Below are 20,995 nucleotides of genomic sequence, written 5' to 3' on the forward strand. Positions count from 1 at the left end.
AAGAAGGAACGAAGAAGTTAGAAAGATGGAAAAGAACTGAGGGAATGTATCAAACATTGGAAAAAGGAAGAAAAAGCAATATGAAAACCTCCCAATCCACAGACTGTTTTTCTAAAAACAACTGGCTCTAGATGTATTTTAGTAACATCCTGCTTACCAAAGTTATCTCCAAAGACAACTGTGGTTATGGTCAATGTCACTACCAGATGAGAACGAGAGGAATGAGCATGCACCAGTGTTGGGTGCGTGACTCTCAGCTGTAGGCCTTTGTTGACTAGATGCAAAAATTCAGATGCATTTTCAACAGTCCTAAGAAGTAAAGAAACAGAAAGGATATTTAACTGGCTCGCAGGAAGAACCACACAAAAAAGCTGACAACTTGAATGAGAACCTCAGCATTTCCACTTCCCGGCTCTTCTCCTTCTCAAAACTACTCTCAGTTTTGAGCTGCACAAACAACTGTATTACACTTTTTCAGGCGGGAAAAAGATGAAAATTCAAGCCAAAAGCTGTGGTGCAGTCCTAAAGGTGCTGCAGAAGTGGCCTGCCAGCCTTGCAGGTCCAGAAGTACTGTAGCTCAGCTCTTGAAGCAACAGACATTTCTATAGCTCCACGCTTGGGAAGAAAAGAGACAGGTTTAGACATTGCTGGAATCTCTGGTCTTACAGAAGTAGACTTGTCCAATTTATGCTGAGGGAGCTCATTTTCTTAGGTACAGAATTAGGCAAAATCCCCCAAAATTTCTCTGGGCCTCTGGAAGTCATATTTCACATTTGGAATTAAATCCAGAATCCCTGGTAAAAAGTCCAGTTCCACTGTTCAATGAGCACAATGTCAGAATAAATAGACATAAATGGCTGTAGACCATTTATCTCAGACTATCTGTTTTCTTTTCCTGTTAAAGGAAGTACTGCAAATATGATCAAGGGCAAAGACCTAGCACACATGGTGAAATAAACACAGAGAATGAAATAAACTGGTTAGGTAAAGAAAAAACCCACTACGATTTTCCCAAGGTTTGCAAAGTTTAAAACAAATGAGATAAGAGTGCCTATCCTTTTCTTTCACTGTGTTGCCCTCTTCAATCGTCACTGAAGCTAGAACACCTAAACAGTTGTTTTTTGGTGGGTATAAATTATGACTGCATATCATAGCCTGGTCACTGAATGCTCTGTAACAGCACAACCATTAATAACTCTCATCGCAGGCCACAGGCTCGGTTCTGCAGTGTGGCAGTCAGCAAAAGCAAGCATGTTATAAAAGGCAATGTCTTTATGACTTAGATTTGGCTGATTTCCATAAGAAAGTCACACCTGGCACAAACTTGTTTTATGCTAAGAGCCATACTTGAACAGTTTAGAGACAGAAGAACAAAAGAAAACAAACTATACTCAATTAAAACAATTTCCTCGAAAAACAAAGCAAGGGCATCTGAAGCACAGAAAAGCATTTGGCCACACCATATCTATAGGCACATAGGAGAAGCAGCCATCTAAGTGCAGTTCCCTGTGTACCCAGGGCTCCATGAGGTAAACAATCACTACAGACTTCCCCTTGAGCCAGACATGCCCGCCTCCACTGTGACACCTCTACCTCTGGGCACCCCCGGGGATGTCTCCTGCTGTTTGACCTGGTGCCAGCAGAGAACCAGTGGCTTTAGTTCCTACAGTCAGAGCCTGACACTGGGGTGATCTGACTATTGCCTCACATCCAAGGGGGCACACATCCTGCCTTCCTCAGCCTTTAACTGCATCTTCCAGTGGCTAGTCAGCCAGGACTGGAAGGCCTGACAGGGAAGCAGCCTTGGCTAGGATGCAGCTCTAGGCTGTTGGCTTCTGCAAGCTGCTGCTGTGAGCTGCCAAAGGGTCAGTGCTCCAAGCTGCTCCCCTGTCCCTGCATGTGCCAAGGAAGACAGGGCTCAGGATATGCTGTCAGTGCTGGTCACCTATGGCTGGGAAGCTGCAGCTGGCTTTGAAGATGAGCAACATCTCCAGCCCAGTGTGGTAAGCTTGGCACAGTAGCCCCTCCACAGGACTGACAGAAATAATATTTTAGTATAATCTCTACGACTTCATCGTGCTCTATGTGTCGCACGTTCCAGGACCAGATTCTACAAAGAGAAGCCCTGTTGTGGTTATGTTAAAAATTTGGTGCTGAAAGTTCTCTGAAGTCAGCCAAGCTATAAAAGAAGAGACTGAGGTTTTTGTGATTCAGTAAGATGAACATGTTAGCAGGAAAGAGACTACTGTTCTTTAGTGGATATATGGAGAAGCCAATAAGACCCAGCAGGCCAATATATTCTAGATGAAATATTATCATAAATGAGGATGTGTTTTTATTCAAAGCACCATCTGTCTACTTTAGATTTTGGGCAGCTGGGTGGCCTCATTCAATGGTTCCTTTACTTTGTTTGGGTTTGTTTTTTCTTATTAACCTTTCTATGTAATTATTAATATAACCTGTTTATGAATTGGACTTTTTTCACTGCTTGCATTGTAATTGAGATACAAGTCCATATTTTTATTTATGTTTGCATTAGAATTTAGTATTAACTGATTGAGATAAGTGGCTTTTAAGAGTTTTAGTTCAAGGCGCCAGGCTCCTTAGCCATAAATTAAAATTTACAGAAATAAACAGAGCAGCTATTTTATTAAGTAGAAGGACAAATGAAACCTTATTGCAGCTTCTTTTTTTTTGTTTCTATGGCACAAGTCCCACTGCTTCTCACCTCTCCCTTTCCCAAAACCTATTAAAAGAGATGGGTCACCCACTAACTATGCAAAGATCCCTTGGGAACAGGCATTTTTCAATAATAAAATTATGCCAGGCCAGCATCTTAGTTACTGAAATAGCATAATTAAAAATTACTTGGAGGTTTTGATGAAACAGGGGAAGTCCAGCTCCCAGCATGCCTACACTATGTGCACCCATCCTCACTTTCTAAGTCATATGGCCCCTTTCCTGTCTAGTCAAAGGAAAAAGATTAGCTCCTCCAAGAAAGATTCAGCACACACAGGTTAAGTTCTGCTCCCAGCCTCTTCTGGAGTTTTTCATTCCCTTGACAGCAGAGACTTAACTAGACATGAAAAGTTGGAGTAGAGTCACAGCTGGGGAAATACAAGAATAAAGACAGAGAGAAACCCAATAGTCAGCATAATACAGACAGAAAGGGCAAAAGGATTCATCACTTTAATCTCCAGTCACTCTTCATTCATTTCATGTTCTTATGGAGCATGGAGAGTGCAATCAGGCTTGCAGAATTTCTATGGAAATTGTATTTAACCTCAAAGAGCAGGCAAACCCCAGATACAAATGTTAATCCTTCTGAGAATATTGCAGTGCTTAATATTTCATAGAGAGAAAGGAAAGTCCTATAGCTCCCACAGTGAAGAAAACTACTTGACAATTTATCTGGGCTCCCACTTTCCTATGAGCAATTAAATTACTAGAAAGTACAAATCAATAAATGTGTATCACTAGGTAGAATAAAGGTATGTTTGCACAGTCCTCCAGTACATTCTTGTATTTTCTATCAAGGCTTGCTGGGAATAGCATTAAATCCACATAAACAAACTAGTGGTCTGCTTATGTGACTATGTCCCATAGGACAAAATTATCTCCACTGATGGTGCATTTTATTTAATTGGCATGGGATGCATTTCATATCTGACTGCTAATTCCCCTTGGAAAAGTAGAGATTAAACAACAACAATTATTACAGAGAAGCAAAGAAAACCATCATGTTTCTTTAGAAACATAGAAAACACAACGCTGTTCTAAACATTTCAATAGAGCAAGACGTTTCTTTCCACAAACATTATTTACTCAAGGAGCAGGACACTTCTTTATGTGACATCTTGATAATGCACATGCTCCCTTCTGGAATCTGTTCTCATGCTGGGTGCCCACAGAGATGTCCAGTTTAATTCCACTGAGTACCATCACCTCTGTGGTACCACTAGTAATGTTACACTAATTTTCTTTTTTTTCTAGCTAATGTTGATACTACTAGCGTAAGGCCCAAAGAAAGGCCACAAAAATGGTGAAAGGCCTAGAGGGGAAGCCACATAAGCAGAAGCTGAGGTCACTTGGTCTATTCAGCCTGGAGAAGAGGAGACTGAGGGGAGACCTCACTGCAGTTACAACTTCTTGTGAAGGGAAGCAGAGGGGCAGGAACCAACCTCTTCTCTGGTGATCTGAGGGAACAGCCTGAAGTTTTGTCAGGGGATGTTTACACTGGCCATTAGGAAAAAGTTCTTCACCCAGAGGGGGGCCAGGTACTAGAATGAGATTCTTGGGACTATCCTGTGCAGGGCCAGGAGTTGGACTCCATGATCTTATGGGCCCCTTCCCACTCAGGACATTCTATGATACACAACACAGCCATTACTAAAATGAAGCATCTGAAACAGATTCCCTCTTGTAAATAGATGAAATTTTATAAACACATGATTTTTAAGATCTAGTTAGCCAAGGTAAGTTTTTTATATATAACAAGAAAGCACTGTACATTTGCTTCGTCTGCCACACTTACATAATGCCAAGAATCATTCCCGTGAGTACTAGAACAAATCTTCGTGATGCTTAGTAAGTAAAAGAAGGCATTAGAGTAGTATAGCTGTAGCCTTAAGTACCCTAGCTCTCCCTACACTGTCAAGTTGTGTAAATAAGGATCAAACCTCACATACATCAATGCTGGGACATCTTAAAAGTGAATAGTGAGAAGCTTGACTGCTTCTTAGCTTTTAGTTTGAAGAACCTGGATTTTCAAGACCTACCAGTTCAAATGCCAACATAGCAAATCAAGCTTTAACACATCCAGTTATGAAAACAGAACATTAAGCAATATTAAGATGGGTATTTGTATTAAAAGATCACTTGAAAGCTTATTCTAATTTTCTGTAACTCAAATGAATAAAGGGAAAGCTAACACCCTCCAGATGCTTAAATGTTTGCAACTGGTACATAAATTTCTATTATAATCTGTAAATTTTATAATTCAGTAAGACTGAATGGAAAAGTGCTTTGTGATTAGATTATCCCTTCTTTTTTTACAGCTGACAAGATGCCATAGATCCAGCAACAACAAAATATGCAGCAATCTTCAGGCTTTCTGAGTGGAAGGCACTTAACAAAGGAGTATAATTCAAAGTAATTGTACAATTATTTCTGGAAGTATTTTGACATTTGCAGCCAACTGCAGTTTAATAGACTGAGCTAACAGAAACAGAACTGTTCTTTTGCATATGGTAATGACTCATTGTTTAGAAGCAATCTGGTGCCTATAATGCAGTTTTGTGACAGCTCTACGTGGTATCAACACCAGATCATGTTTGGATGGTAGGAACAAGCCATGTACTCACTCGTGCGTCAGCAGTGGCACATCACTCTTCCCTTCTCTGGTTGTGACAACATCACGTTTGATGCCAAACACTTTTCCATAACTGTCTTTGGCCAGAAGATCAAAAATTTCATTATTATACACTTCTACAACAGAAACCTCAACCCAGTAACTTCCTGGTGGCTTTTCTGAAATAAGCCTGGTAAATAAAAAAAAAAAGCCCAAAAATGTTGAAGTCAAGCCCGAAATGAACAATGTAAATAGAGATCTGTTCTTTAATTTTAATATAATTAGAATCTGATAAAAGTGCTTACTAAGTATCTGTAGCCATGGAATTGCCTCATCCATATACTAATGTTAACTTGAAGAATCAGAATATACAGTTTATTTAAATTTGAAGAAGTAAATAGAATTTAATTTTCCAAACAGCTGTGCCAGCTTGTTTTTTCCACTAGCCTCCCACCTTAGAATTTTTTTTATACCATTTATCTGCTGGCAGTTGTTGCACTCAGAGCTCAGAGTATAAAATCTGTCAGAGTGCAAACAATGAACAAAGATGGGAAACTATATCTGTAAGAAGTTATCTGTACACAGCCTCAGAAAATCCATAAATTAACGGCTTCTCTATTCAGGAAAGTATTTACAGTTAGGCAGTTATTCTCATACAAAATTGGTTCTTTCATTTAGCTTATACCCTTCTCCAAAACAAACAGGCTTAGCTGGAAAAACTTCTAATGGCTCTTGTACTATAACATAGCAGCATATCAGTTCAATCCTGTATTAGGTTCAACTAAAATACTCTAAGAACCTTAAGAACAGAGTGTAGTTAAAAATTTTACTATCCTTCTTCCTTGGGACTGGGTTCTAATCTGAATCCTCTTCATGTATTCCAGTTGTCAATTTTCACAGTGGAAACTTTTTGGAACTTAATCATCTTTTGGACTCCCACAACTATGGCGGAAACATCTTCAAAAATCTAATTAGAGTCTGAAAGCCATATGGACAGATAACAAACAGTAAAACTGCATAATATTATTGTCTTAGAAAATCGGATTAAGCAGGAGAGAGACTAGAAATCTATATAAAACCTCAAATATCAAATGGTGGGTAGAGAAGCTGTAAATATTAACCATTCTGAAGCTGAAATCTGTAACAATAAATACATTACAATCATTATTTCATCCTTTTTATACAGTTTAAAGTGACTACCACTGACAGCAAAGCCTTTACTTAGTTTTTACCTGAACACTTCTTGGGTAGCTCGAGGAATAATTCCAAGTTCTGATTCCTCTTCTATGGAGAATGCTAAGTTCTCCTCTAACTGTGGTCCCAACATTGTGTATGTCTTCCCACTTCCAGTTTGTCCATAAGCCATGATACACACATTGTACCTGAAAAATAGAAGTGCTACAATTTATTTTACCATCACCAAATGTGTCTGTTAGGTGGCAAGTCAAACTTCAAACAATTTGGAAACACAAACTTAAACAAGAAAATAAAAACACTGCCCCCAGTTTCTTTCTGCAGATCTCAAAGTCAGACAGTAATTGCTGTTCACAACATCACCTAAACAAATTTTATTTTTTAAGCAGAGTTGAAGGGATGCTTTTAAGTAGAAGTTTAAAGGATCCTTAGAGTGGAATGATTGATGCTGTTAGACCTCCTTGCCTGCCCAACTTTCAGCTTTTGTACTACCCGGCTGCTTTTTAATCAGCCCTTAACCACTGCAATTTACAGTACAGCACAATAAAGTAAACCATTTTGGAGCTTGATTTGTGTTACAGTGCTGCAAACCACTGCACTTGTAATCCTAATAGCTGGGAACTCTTCATCGCTCATAGGCTTTTTCAGGCAGGCTCATAGGTCGTAACCCTCAGAGAAGACAGCCCTAAGAACAGGAGGCACAAAATTTGAACCAAGAGCACCAATTCAGAATGAGCATGCACACAATGACTACTCTGGACCAAAGGTGGCAGGAACTGCTCTGATAAGGACAAGTAGAAAATGAAAATGTACAATGTCAGTGCAGAGGAACAGACACCTATGAAACATCATCTTCTGAAGTAGACAAATAAATATGTCTAATGAACAGAACTCTGAAAATGCCTCTTGGCTGCAGTGAAAATAGTAATAAAAGAAGAATTGTTCATAGCTGTGAGCACTGTTGTGGATTCTGTGACACAGGAATCTGAGTTGAGATGAATGAATCCTATCTAGAAACTGCGTTACTAACACAATCAGATCAAAGTCAACACCTTAAGCAAAATAAGTGGCTGGATACAGATGCTTTCAGCCACAGTAGTGCTTTGTATGGAGGACTAACACTGTGCTGTGCAGCTGAAGTTTTGCCCCTCCTTGGTTGTGCCTGCTCTGCTGCCTCTGCCAGCAACTCGATGTTGACCACAGTACTGTGCCAGTCAAACCTTGGAGGCCATGCAGTTATGCTGACAGGACTGCTCTCTCCCTGGACTATCTTGTTTGTTCAGAGATATGACATTAGCAGAATCTTCAAACACAAGAAGTGCTTCACAGTTTGCAGAAACTTCTGCTCTACTAGAGATTTGCAGGAATGGGCTTGCTCCTGTTCTGCCAGGGAATAAAATTTCACTGCCTAAGCTACCTCCTCTGTGGGCAGACCTGAAACAGCTGCTTTTGATTATCTGATGCTTTTCCTCATATCAAGCACATGCCAGCATATTTCAATGAACACCCCTCATCTAATTGTTTTAAATGTATGGTTTCAAGTAATGAAATACTTATATGCATATTAAACATGCCTAGAAGCAATTATTTCAGGAGGATTATTTTGAAAGCTTTCACTTGTTAGAAAGAAATGTGGGCTGATAAGCCACACAGAAAATACCTGAGCACCCTTTCTGGGAATGTGAAGTCAAAGTTGCAGTCAATGAATATATAGTAAGGTCCCTCCAGATTTTAGCATGCACTGCAGAGTATAAAATAGAGAATAAAATAGGAGTATAAAACAGACTAAGAATCTAGTCATAGATTTGATGGAGATGAGATAACTGTAATTCAAAACAAAGAGCACTACAGTAAAATTAAATGTGATAGCAATTAGGGCTGTAAATCTGAAATGAGGGATTTCTTCACTGCTGACAAAACTCAGTAGAAAAGTTCCTGCTAATTTTGGTAGTTTTTACCTAGACTAACAATGAGTTATTTTCACAGTTCCGCCCCTCATACACACTGCCTGGCCAGCCTGTACCTTATTGAGACTTCTAGCCCTATTTCAAAATTAAGCAGATCTTTGGAACCAAAAAGGGAACCAGATGTTTTTCCTTAGGAAAAACAGAATTAGTCTTCTTAGAAGTCTCTGCTAAAGGACATTCCTGTAGTACAGCTATTTAAATGTTCCATAATTGCTGCTGGTTGTAAGACAGTAAACATCATGGACAAAATAGTTCTGACAAGATAAAGATGATATGATTAGAAGTTAAGTAGGCAGAGGATTTTAACATTGAAGACAGAGGTTCAATTTGGGTATCAATCAATGGTAACTTCTCTGCCAAAGCCAAAACAGTTTTCAGTCAGCCCAACTGAGCTAAAACTGGCCACAGCAGTATCATATCTAAGTAGGTACAGAAGATAATGAATTGTTGGGGTATCAAGAGGAGAAGCAGTACAATACTTTATCTATATTATAATAGTTATTTAATATAGTTTACTTCATTGGTGTTCTAGTTCCAGCATAAAGCTTTCAAATAGAGAAGTCTGAAGATTTTTGACTATGATTCACCTATGTGCCCTGATATTTTTCCTTCTCCACTTTATTATTATATATAACAGTTATATTCTTGTTTAGAAAAGTTCCTATTGTCAAGCTAAAATACCAATAGTTTTGTAGCATTTCTCTCCTGACAATAGTGTGGGTGTTCACTCTAGCAAAGTTACCCCTAGGAGAGAACACTGTTAAAGGAAATGAAAGGAGGAGAAATTAATTCTTTAAAATAAACAAACAAGTTGGATTCTTCAACATTGTAAAGAAATGTTATCTTACTCCCTTGTTGGCCCTATATGGCTCATGGTAAACTTTGAAACCTGCTATATTTTGTCTGGTTTACATATGGAGCACTCTTTTGTTCCTGTATATTTGTACTGAAAAATGAAACAATCCATTAAGAAAGAAAAACATGGAAAAAAATAAGGAAAAGAAGAGAACACTCCCTTCTACTCAAGCTAAAAGTTGTTACAGACCACTTTGGAACCCAGACTAAAACAATCAGGAGAAGCAAAGAGGTTCAAGGTTCAGACTAAGTATGTCTGTTTCCCATTTACAGTGGAAAGGCTGCTGTGCTCACATGCACAGACTCGCCTTTCCTGAGAATCTGCTTCTGTTTAAATAGCACTTCTGGAAGAACAAGACAGGTCTTTTGTTTTCAGTAACAGAACATTTCCTAACTGAATACAAAAATCCTAGCTTTTAGGACACGTAAAAATTAGTAAGTAGGAAGTACAGCAGATCAAGGTACAGATCAGATACATCTGAAGACAAGGGAAGTGTTGAACCAAGGCAAAATTATGATCGTTGCAAAAGGAAAACTAGGGAGAGAAGGCCGTAGTTTTAAGACTTCTTTAAACTCCTGCAACCTAGTGGTCCCCTAGGTTGATCAGCTAAAGAAATGTGGTTACTAATCACTGGTAAACAAGAATAAATGCAATCTATGCCTTCCCTCAGCCAAGGAGCCCTTGGAGGCCTCCCTATGACATATGGAATTACCAGTATTCACAGTATCTTTAGATACCTCTTCCAGGATGCTTTTAAAAAAACGAACCTTGCAAACTTCAGTGTGCAGGCTGCTGGTAACAAGGATTGCCACTGTTCAACTATGGCACTGTGAATGGAAAGGGACTGTTTTTTCCTTTAAAGGGAGCAAAAGGTCCGTGACAACCCTACCATATAATTAAGTGGTATTGGAACAGGGATGAAAAACAAGCAGAAAGGAAGTTATGTATAAAACTCAGTTCAAGCCTCAAGGATTATAACAATATGCACATCAAAGCTTCTTTGCAAGAGTAGCTTAAGTTGGCTCAGTACTTACAAAAAATCACACTTTATGAGCTTCAGTAGCTAGAAGTAATTTCATGTGTTTGTTAGTGCTTATTACTGATCAGTTTTGTATTCAAAACAGAATTCTGTTTTACTCCAGTGCCTGAAGGAGCAGTAGAATGACTGAGAATGCTCAGTTCTGGTTCAACCAGGAATCAATCACTCCACCTCCTATGGCTTGTGCTGGACAAAAAACCAGAACAGTGAGTAGCCCTGGCAGGCTTTTTTGTTCACAGTTCACACACTGTTGGAAAAAATGTATCTTACAATGTCTGCAACTGGACAAGTTTTAAAACGTAAACTAAAGAACGCAAAGCAAAAAGACATCTTCCATTAGAAGCATCAGTTTGACAGAAGCAGATCAGAGGAAAAAAGTGTTTTTTTTATTTTTATGAATTTGTCGGTTCTGATAAATTTTGTAAACTGTATTTTCACTGTTTATAAAGGGGAACAACATTCACTTGGTGCTGAGTAGAATGGAAACAGGAAAATGGAACTGCAAAGCCATAAAATTTGACTAGGTCATCATTATTAAGTTTGTTTTTTTTAATTGAGTAATTAATAGATTACTGTGCTTTAGCTTTCTTACTGCAACCTTTTAACTTACCCATCCAGGAGAGATGTTAGCAAAGGGGCCACATCTGCAAATACTGCATCTTGAGACTCCAAATCATTGTAAACTCTGAGGAACAAAGTGCAATGATTAACCAAAGAAAAAATACAAATTCTGTCACAAAAACACAGACTATAGAAACTGTAGGCCAGTGACAAAATCTGGGACCTGCTGACATCTGTGTGTCAGAGAATTGAAAATTAGAACTCTAAAGTTCTCTCACACATTTTGGGAGCAGCTGTTGTGTGTTTGGAGGAGAACACATAGGTGCACCCTTGTGGATTTCTGAGTTCATCCTAAACCTCCTGCCTGACCCTGTGGCACACAGAGTCTTTTTTTAGGCTGTACTGGATCCCTGTAACTTCCCACCTACTAGAATGTCAAATAGCCCTGCTGCCCGGACTTCCTATGTGTCATATTATGGAAGACATGGTCAGGTTGTACTACCCCTTAGATGTGGGTAAAGTTTGGGGGAGGAAAAAAAAAAGAGGTACAGAGACTGGAAACTTGCTGAGGGCTTGTCTCAGAAGACTCAGTGGCACAGCAGAAATTAGAATGCTCCTGAAGGTCATGTTTAAGCATTATCTTCATGAGCAATATCAGTCAAGGTATTTCCATCTCCAACCCTGATGAGCTACCTACTCTGAAATCAACACTTTTCACTCAAGAGACTTTCTTTTACATAATGATGTGGAGTACAGACCTTTTTAAACAGAGCGGAAGACAATTAAATTGCATGAGTTATTCCACCTCTTAGAAAAGAGCAATGACAGTTCAATACTTGGGCCAATACAATGATGCCTAAAACAACTCTGTGTTTTTTGAATGTGAGGAGAAAAAAATCCCCAACAGTTACCTTCAAAGAAATCTTTACTCCAACCCTTTCAGGTTTGTACAACATAAAATCAAAACCTGAAAATAGGAAATCATCAGAGAGAAGAAATTCTGATCATAAAAACGTGGATATCCTAATTCATTAATTTCTTCTGTAGCACACCAAAAATATATCTTCCCCAAGATTACAGCCTTCAGTATCCATTGTTTATACAAGATGAACAGAATCTAAAACATGAATGTCATTACCCACAGTTAAATATTTGAGGTATGAATGTTTATATTTTTTTAAAATTTCCTTTTCTGGTATATTTCTGTGGTGGTTTTTTTTGGTTGTTTGTTTTGCTGGTTTGTTTTGGTTTTTTTTTGGTTGTTTGTTTTGTTGGGTTTTTTTGGTCTAGCTCTGTTTTCCAAGAGGTGATATATGTTCTTTATAGTTCACAGCAAAATGACTAATTAGGAATTAGAAATTTTGGTAGCAACAAACATTACAAAGTGAAGTCACTTCTCTGTGTATAGAGTACACGTCACTTAACAATATCCTACAGATTGTACAGGACACTACAAGGTTAACTGAAAAAAGACAAAGTGTGCTCTTCAGCATTTACTCAAGCCTCTTTGTATACCTGACCATGATCTGTCTGGTACAGTCTATAGACTACACAAAAAGAGTTTTTGTATAATCTTATTTATGGAGTTCATGCTCTCCATAAATAAGATTATACAGAGGGATCACTGATAAACAGATGCAGAATTGGAGCCAATGCACTGGACTCAGCATTTTTCCTGACAACACCCAGAGGAGGGAGCAAGAAACTATGTGGTGGCCAGAGACAGTAATTCATCTCTGTGCTTCATCATAATCCTTAAAAGCTCTATACTGGCCTCAAAACTGAAATATGAGTTGAATCTCTGTTTCAAAAAAAATATTATTAGAATTAGCATTCCGTTTCTTTCTGAATCTTGCTAAATTCTTGGCCCAGAGCAACATCCTGTGGCAATGTGTTCCACAGACTAATTGTAAGCTGCATGAAAATGTACCCTTTTTAATCAGGAAAGGAGCACTTGTCTGGCTTGATAGTCAAATACTGCTTGTATTGCCATTCCACTGATGTGCCATCATAGTACACAGAGAAACCAACAAACATGCAACAATGTGGCACAGTTCAGACCGGGAGGACACAGGCACTGAATACTCTGTCCCTGCTTTGCACGAACATGCGCATATGCTTCAGTAAACTTTACACATCCAAACTGCAAAGTCAATATAAAAGAGCAAAAGCACTTCCAAACACTTTTCTCTGCTTCATATATCATCTGCAACTGATGAAATATTCATTAGCAACCAGTTCTCCATCTTAACTAACTAGGTCTCTATCTCAGTATGTGCAGAAATATTTTTTCTTTGCACATCAAAACATCTCAGAACTACTACGCAAATTAAAAAAAATTAAAAAAAAAATACTAAGAAAGACATTTTAAGGATTAAAGCATTCACAGTTGATGACTTTTGTTGTCTGAGAAAGCAAACACATTGCTACTAGCCACAACCCAGGCTAGAATCAATCAGTCTTAGCAGTTCATTAAGTAGAATCACAGAATCAATTAGCTTGGAAAAGACCTCCAAGGCCATCATGTCCAATCTTTGACTGAATTGCCACCTTGCCAACTAACCCATAGCAGTAGGTGTCACATCCAGTCTTTCCTTGAACGCTTCCAGGGATGGTGACTCCACCACCTCCCTGAGCAGCCTGCTAAAGCACCCTATCTGTGAAGAAAATCTTCCTGATGCCCAGCCTGAACACAGGCTGGACACACACCTAAGCCCTAGTGCAGCCTGAGGCCATTTCTTCCAAGTACAGCCACAGCTGAGGTCAGTACAGCTGTGTCAGGGTCAGGCTCCAGTAGCTGATCCAAGGAAAGATATGTGATTCCATGTTACAGTAACTACTCAAATATTTACTCAACTTCCTAAAGGGGTTTTACTGCCACTACTTAGCTGCTGTGGTTCAAATGCTATCCATACTGAAATAAAGTGGTTTAAAGTAGTCTTGAACTAGTTTATGCTACACTGTAACCACAGCCTTGGCTGACGCATGGACACCCACTTCATTAGCTATCTGAAACTATGAAAGATGCTGCAAATCCAAAGAATCTCTTTCTAAAACCTCATGTATTTTTACCAGAATGATAGACTTGCCCCTGTGTACTGATTAATGTGAATTTCACATTGAAAATTTTGAGCTTCCTTTTTATTTTGCTAACTGATTTGCCAATAAAATTATAAAAGCATAACATGTTGAAAGCTGGAATTTTCTTCCTGAGTTGAAATCAAATATTTTGACATTTATTAGTTCCATAAAACATTGCTAAAAAAATAAACATTTTAGAGTTCATATGAAACATACGCTTTTCTGTTTATATAAAAATAGCTGCACTGGGACACTAAAAAAACATTCCTGGAGAACTGCATTCTTTGGGGGATTTACATTTTTTAACCCTTTTCCTGATTACCAGGATCTATACCAAATTTCCAGAATCACAGCACCTCTGGAGTCCTGTGTCAATACCATTAACTGTGCTGCTCCACAGAGTTGAATTCCAGCATTATTCTGTGTTTACTTCAGCTGGTATGGCTGGGTTAGGTACAACTGAAGAGTGAAAGGAATTACTTTGAGTAGCTTAGCAACATGTGAGGGGGCCTTGTACCTTAAGAGATCTCATATGCCTTGAATCCAAGAAGTCCTATAATCTGTGGGATCAGTAAAGCTTCCCCAGGATCTGCATTATCTCAGGGCTTTTCAGGTGGCTGGTGGTGTAGGCTTGGTGACCTACATGACAGCAGTCCTCACTATCCTGTGAGTAGAAAACTGAAGCATTTTGAGGAACGCATTGAGGAAAGGGTCAACAACTAATAATGTTTAGCAAACCTTCAGGAATTTTGGCTGAACAGGCTCAGACACTAAGTTTAAACCAGGACAGATAATTCATGCTGGGTACATCTGACTTTAAATCAAGTTTTGCCTTCAAGCAAGGAAGCATGAAATTGTTCTCCTGTATTCTGTTTCCAGAGGGTTTTGCATCATGGTTCCTGAGTCATAGCAATATTTAGATGCAAAGTTTGCATTAGAAAGAGGAATTGGGTTAAAAATTTGTATTTCCTCATTTAAAGAGTTCTCATCATATTATTTAACTCCTCAATCCTGTTTTCAGAGGTCCAGGTCAGCACCATTTCGAGAGAACAGAAGGCACCCTTCAGCCTAACTCCCAGCAGTTTTCTGTCTCACTGGCAGTGACTCTGGTGTCTCATTAAAGCCCTTATCGCAAATGGTGCATTCAAAATCCAATCCATCTCTGTGGATTTTTGAGCATCTAGTACGGAAAGTAGTCACACTGTAGCCTTTCCCTTGGGGAGCACTGATTCCCATGCCACTGCTCTGCCTTGCTGTCTCTGGTCAGGCTGTTCAAACATCAACTCATACAAGCACTCAGTCCAGTTTCTGACAAAGTCATGCTCTATGTCTAATGCTGAAATCTTGCAATCCACCTCAATTCATAGAACCATCGAATGGTTTGGGTTTTAAGGAACCTTTAAAGGTCACCAAGTCCAATCCCTCTGCAATGAGCAGGGACATCAACTAGATCAGGTTGCTCAGAATCCCATGCCACCTGACCTCAGATGTTTCCAGGAATCTGATACCTAGTCCCTCTCTGGGAAACCTATTCCAGCACTTCACCGCATTCATTGTGAAAATATTCTTCCTTATATCTAGTCTCAAGTGACCCTCTTTTAGTTTAAAATAATTTAAAACCTGTTCCTATTGCAACAGGCCCTACTAAAAAGTTTGGCCCCATTTTCTTATGAGCTCCCTTTAAGCACTGGAAGGCAAACAACACTTCCTTTTAAAACATTCTGCTGCCTTGCAACATTGCAAGGATCAGGACAGCTACTCAGATTGTGAAGAGTCAAGTAAGTTTCTATACAGGTTTCAAGCTTAGCTGTATCAGTAGTCTTTACTGAGAGGGAAGGCTGTTAGCTATTCTGTGAAATGCATTTTTCTGTCCTGGGAAGAACAAAATTATCACATTAAATAAACCCCAAGAGTTTTCTTTCTGCCTCCTCTGTTCAAAAAACCCTCCCAAAAAGAGAATTACCCTCTAGCTAATGCCTACTAAAAAATTAGTCTTCACTACACAAATCTTCCAGCAATTCAGATGTCCAGAATGCTACACAGGACTACCCACCTGTCAAACTGAAAAGTCTTGTTTACTGAGGCATGACCAGGACGACTACACTTGACAAGGACGGTTTCCTAAGAGAAGAAAGCAAATTATCTGTAGTTAATATCACAGGCACATACGAAGCCAAATGTGCATCAATCCTAATCAGATATCAGGTGACAGCTTTAAGGATCATGAACTACAAGGCCCTTCTCCAGCAGCCACCAATTCATGAGGCTTTAGAGCACATACAATGCAGTGAACTTACAAAACTGTAAGAAAGGCTATCAAAACCCATTCAGATTATTAAACAACAACCAACACAAAACGTGCACTTAAGTTCAAGAGAAAGATCCAAACCCTTACCTGAAGTTTTTATTGGACCTAGAAAGTCACAGCCAAGTAATGCAAGCTCCCCAACTGCCACTACAGGCACAAAAAAAATTGCAAAAAAGAGCTCTTTTTTTATTCTTGGGCAAACTTTCACAGTGCCTTTTCAGATTGATTTCATAGAGAGCTCTGTCTAGAACTAAGCAGAAGATGCACATTTTATTAAATAACATTCTAGTCCACAACTAAGAGACAGAGCTGCACTACAACAATCTGTAGAATTCCATGAGTTTTTAGTGGAATCCACTTTCCAGATGAGTTATACAGTAACTTTGTAAGTCTGACAAACATGTAAGCAGCTCTTTAAACTATTACCAGAGTACAATCACAGCAGTCTGATGTGGCTTAGCTAGTAAATTCTGTGCTCTTCTGCTCGTCATGGCAAATGTTGCTTAATTGCTGAGAAAAACAAAGAAAAAAGATATGGGGGCTTACAACTTGGGTGGAAGCTCTCCAGCACCCAAAATACTTCATCCAATTCAAGGAGATTTTATAGCTTACTAACGTGTGGTTACATTACTGCATTTGATGGGAGTGCTGAAATTCCTAATGTGCTTCAGACAAGTAGGTTGGAGTGCTGAACTAGTGGCCTTCAAATAAGTATTGCCACAGACGGAAGTTATAAAGAGCTGAGCAAATAACAATCACATAACAGTATGTCCAGCATGTAAAAGGCTAATAAAAATCACATTTATCCTTTGAGTTTATGAGTATTTCTACCTCTATGGAGAAGAGAAATGTGTAATTATCAAACTAATAATGACAAAACACTTACTCTACAGAATGAGCTATGTTACCCACCCCAGTACTGGCAAGTTCAGCTGAGTACAGATGTCAGTACAGCACTGCTACAAAATGGCCTGACACTAAAATTCAATAGGATCAGTAACCAACAGGACCCAGGGGAAGGAAAAAGGAAAAAAAGTGAAAAATATAGAGAATGACAGAATACATTTCTGATTTGGATACCAAATTTATTTGCAGACCAGCTTTCTCTAAGTGAAAGTGAGAAATAAGAGAAAAAAACCTCTATTTGCATAACACAGAAACAAAAGAATTGACTGTTATAGGTAGAAGTTTCACATGAGCATTTGTAATGACCACATCCAGTCAGGTTTTGAAGATCTCTAAAGATGGAGATCCAGACCCTCTCTGGGCAACCTGTGCCAGTGTTTGACTACCCTCACAGCTTCTTCTTGTGTTTAGGCTTAATTTCCTGTATTTCAAATTGCACTCATTCCCCCTAGGGCTGTCACCACCAGAAAGAGTTCGTGCATTCAGGACCTCCTCATCTGCTCATTTCCTCAGGTAGTGACAATACCAGCACTGTTCAGTTTCCTAATCTGTGTGGAGCGGTTCAACCTGATGTGTGGTGTGTACTCACTCTCCACGGTTATTTATTGCACAGCAAGCTTCAGAAGAAACACTCAGTTGTTAATGTTATGTTGAGAAGCTAAGCATACACAAGACAGCAAAAAGAAAACTTCAAAAATCTTCAACTCAAAAACTGAAATGCAATACTATTCTGTACATCTAGTAAAATCTTAAGGCTTTTTTAGACTTAAAATCAGAATAATATTTCTCTAGACAAGATAAACAATATGTTGGAAAAGACCATATGTCTTTAAGAATGATATGAATTTCTAAACAAATAAACAAAACAAAACAAAAAAAACCCCACTCAGACTAAATGTAAGTCATATAGTCTCCATGGATCTGGTTCTCAAATGTGGCTCTGCTTTCTAGCACAATCATGGCAAATAACTTCCTGGTTATGCTACACACAAAAGTATTTTCAGGAAAAAAATCTGGAGAGACAGTCATGACCTAAAAAGCAAAACTAATAAACTCAGCATCTCTACCACTTACAGTGTTCCTTCACCTTGATCTAAAATTTCCTTTAAATCATTGTCTGGGAAATGGTTAACTTGTTTCCAGAAATACAATAATTGACTGTGTTGCAACTAAAAGCTCAATAACAAGTCAAGCCTGATATTTTAATCTGAAAATTGCACATTTAGCTGAGCCACAAGCATAACAGCTTCAGTTGTTAACCGCAAAGCAAACAGGCAATAAACATTGTTTTCCTTCACTTTTGTAAGATTAGTCTAAATCGACTGCTTTTTGTAAGAAGGATTTTTGCAACATTTTTTTTTTTCTTCTTAAAGATAAATTCAGGTTAAGAAACTAACAAAAAGACTTCAGGTGTTTGATCAAAACTGGGAGGTATTTTAACTAAATAAATGTCAAGGCAAACCAATAAAACATTTGAAGTCTATGTTATGTTTTCCAAAACAGTATTTTGCAAATTTCATTTTTCAATCAAGCCCATACTTATATTTATATTCCTGAAATATTTCATAAGATTAACATATTAAATGTCACTCTTTCATACAAACTCAAACTCATAAATTGGCAAGTAAGTAAGCAGATACTGCCTTGCCGGTATAACATATCAATAGTGTAATACATCAGATATCTATATGAAATAATCCAAAACCTAAATATTGCCTAACTTCCTCCTTATGCAATAAAATTTAATGGGTCAGAAATGGCTGCAGTATTTTATAGTGCAATAAATGTGCCAGGATATCCAGAATACTATGTCTACCATTACAGATCCCTGTTTTTTATCTCCTGACATATTTACTCTTTCTTCATCTCTTTATGAGCTCCATTAGTTACCTAATTGCACACATATAGACATAGATATGGATGTATGTATAATTATCCATATAATGCAAGAGAGATCTGCCTAATGAAACTATAATTTTGGAGATTTAAATGCATAACATACTGTAGGTCACTTCAGCATTATTTTAAGCACTACACTATAAAAGAGAATTTGGCTCATCACCATGTAAGTAACAGTGAACAGCCAAGTAAGAACCATGGGAGTTATGAAAATTAAAACCCAAGTTGATACTTTGACCTTAGCTCACACTGCTGCACCTTTTTAAATTTTATATCTTGGTAAATGGCCTCAATTAATGCTGGAATGTCATTTGGATTTGCAACCTCAATGACCATTCTTCCTCCAATGGATCTAAGCCAGAATACTTTAATATGTTTGACTGCAGCACCACATAGGCTGCTGTGGTTCATGAGATATCAGATTTCTGTCCTAATGCATTAGCTGTGTTGCAATAGTAAAATTTGAAAAAGGCCTGACATATTTTTAGAAATAGCTACAGCACATACAAGTGGCTCAAAGGGACTGATAGCAGGAAGTCAGCAGCAGTTTGACTGTTGCAAATATTCAACCTCCAGTTAGAGGACAGCTGTCCCAGCAGAATCTCCAAGCTATTACCGCTACAAAGAGTCAGGATGAAAATGGCACAAACCACCTGCTATTGCACCCATGAGTAATCAAATCTGAGTACCACATGAGCCTGTTGTTTTGGTTTTTTTCAAACTCATGATTCTCCTGCCCCTCTTGTTTCCTCTTCTAGTATCTATGAATGTGCTGTTGAATTCCACCATCAAATACTCACATCATCAGCTGCATATGCCGCTTTTTCTGAAACGTTTCTTTGCCTGTAAGGGAAGAAAAAAAACATCAATAGGGGAAAATGAGGCACCTTTCAAACTATAAATGTTCCACTTAGCTGAGAAAAAACAATGTTTAAAGTGTCTGTTAACTGCACACTGTCTGAAGAGTACCTTTCAGAATTGCCACTATTATTGTACCCTATGTACACACTAACACTGCAGTTAATTTTGAATAAAGAACAAATTAAAGTGCAATCAAGCAAAATAATCTGCTTTAGAAAAGACATTTAGAACAAACCAAATTAAGATGAATGCACATGCAAGCCATTCTATAATTTTGAGATTGTTGCATGAGCTCATAACAAGAGGCTTTCACTTTAGAAAATTAAAGTGAAAATCACCTTCATTTCAGGTATTTGTCCTGATTTTGAATCCATGATTAGTCCAAACACTGACTGGGATTACTGAAGGGTATCAATCCATTTATGTGTGCAAGTTTTTGGAGAATCAATACATAGTTTTACAGACAGTTTAATTTAAATTATTTTTTGATACATTAAGAAAAGTTACCCTTGACAATTGTTTGTTTGGCCCAGTCCATCCTGTTTTACACTGCAAGTCAGTACCTGGCTGCACTATTTCATACTGCAACAAAAAAGTGAGTGGGTTCCTTCCCAGGTATACCAAGCACAGTTTAATGCAAGTTTTAACTTCAGGCTTCTGAAATACCTTGTCTGTTATTTTTGATACTGTTTTAATTAAAACAATCCTTTTTTTATGTAAGATTTGCCAAAAATTCATAAACATTAAAACACTGAATGTAGTATTTTAGAACTATCAGGCAGTAAAAAAAAGCCCCAAATCAGATATTTAGTGATAAAGCCAATGATAATGTTACCAGTTTCTAGCCACCCACCTAGTTTTCCCCTTCTTTCTTTCTTTGTATACATTTCAATCCCTACTTTCTTTCATGTTAGTCATCTATGGAGAATTCAGCCTGTTAAGCAGATACTTGCATCTAATCCCTCTTTTCCTT

General features: G+C 38.2%; 2 protein-coding genes across 5 annotated transcripts in view; one reads left to right on the forward strand and one right to left on the reverse strand.

Moving 5' to 3' along the window:
* The window catches only part of FRMD1 (FERM domain containing 1), a 66,557-nt gene extending 61,450 nt beyond the window's left edge, over positions 1-5,107 (forward strand). Inside the window, exon 15 of the transcript XR_009277089.1 lies at positions 5,058-5,107. The gene's annotated coding sequence lies outside the window, so the exon portion shown is untranslated. The remainder of the gene's footprint in view (positions 1-5,057) is intronic.
* KIF25 (kinesin family member 25) overlaps positions 1-20,995 on the reverse strand; it is a 41,729-nt gene that overhangs the window by 6,610 nt on the left and 14,124 nt on the right. For all 4 annotated transcript variants that reach the window (XM_058833920.1, XM_058833919.1, XM_058833922.1 and 1 more), the window contains 6 exons: positions 19,962-20,004; positions 16,102-16,169; positions 11,017-11,091; positions 6,583-6,732; positions 5,364-5,540; positions 158-309 (listed from right to left, as the gene is read on the reverse strand). In XM_058833920.1, the coding sequence (XP_058689903.1) occupies positions 158-309; positions 5,364-5,540; positions 6,583-6,732; positions 11,017-11,091; positions 16,102-16,169; positions 19,962-20,004 (665 nt within the window). The remainder of the gene's footprint in view (positions 1-157; positions 310-5,363; positions 5,541-6,582; positions 6,733-11,016; positions 11,092-16,101; positions 16,170-19,961; positions 20,005-20,995) is intronic.

Source organism: Poecile atricapillus, chromosome 3 (genome assembly GCF_030490865.1).
Source record: "Poecile atricapillus isolate bPoeAtr1 chromosome 3, bPoeAtr1.hap1, whole genome shotgun sequence".
Classification (NCBI taxonomy): domain Eukaryota; kingdom Metazoa; phylum Chordata; class Aves; order Passeriformes; family Paridae; genus Poecile; species Poecile atricapillus.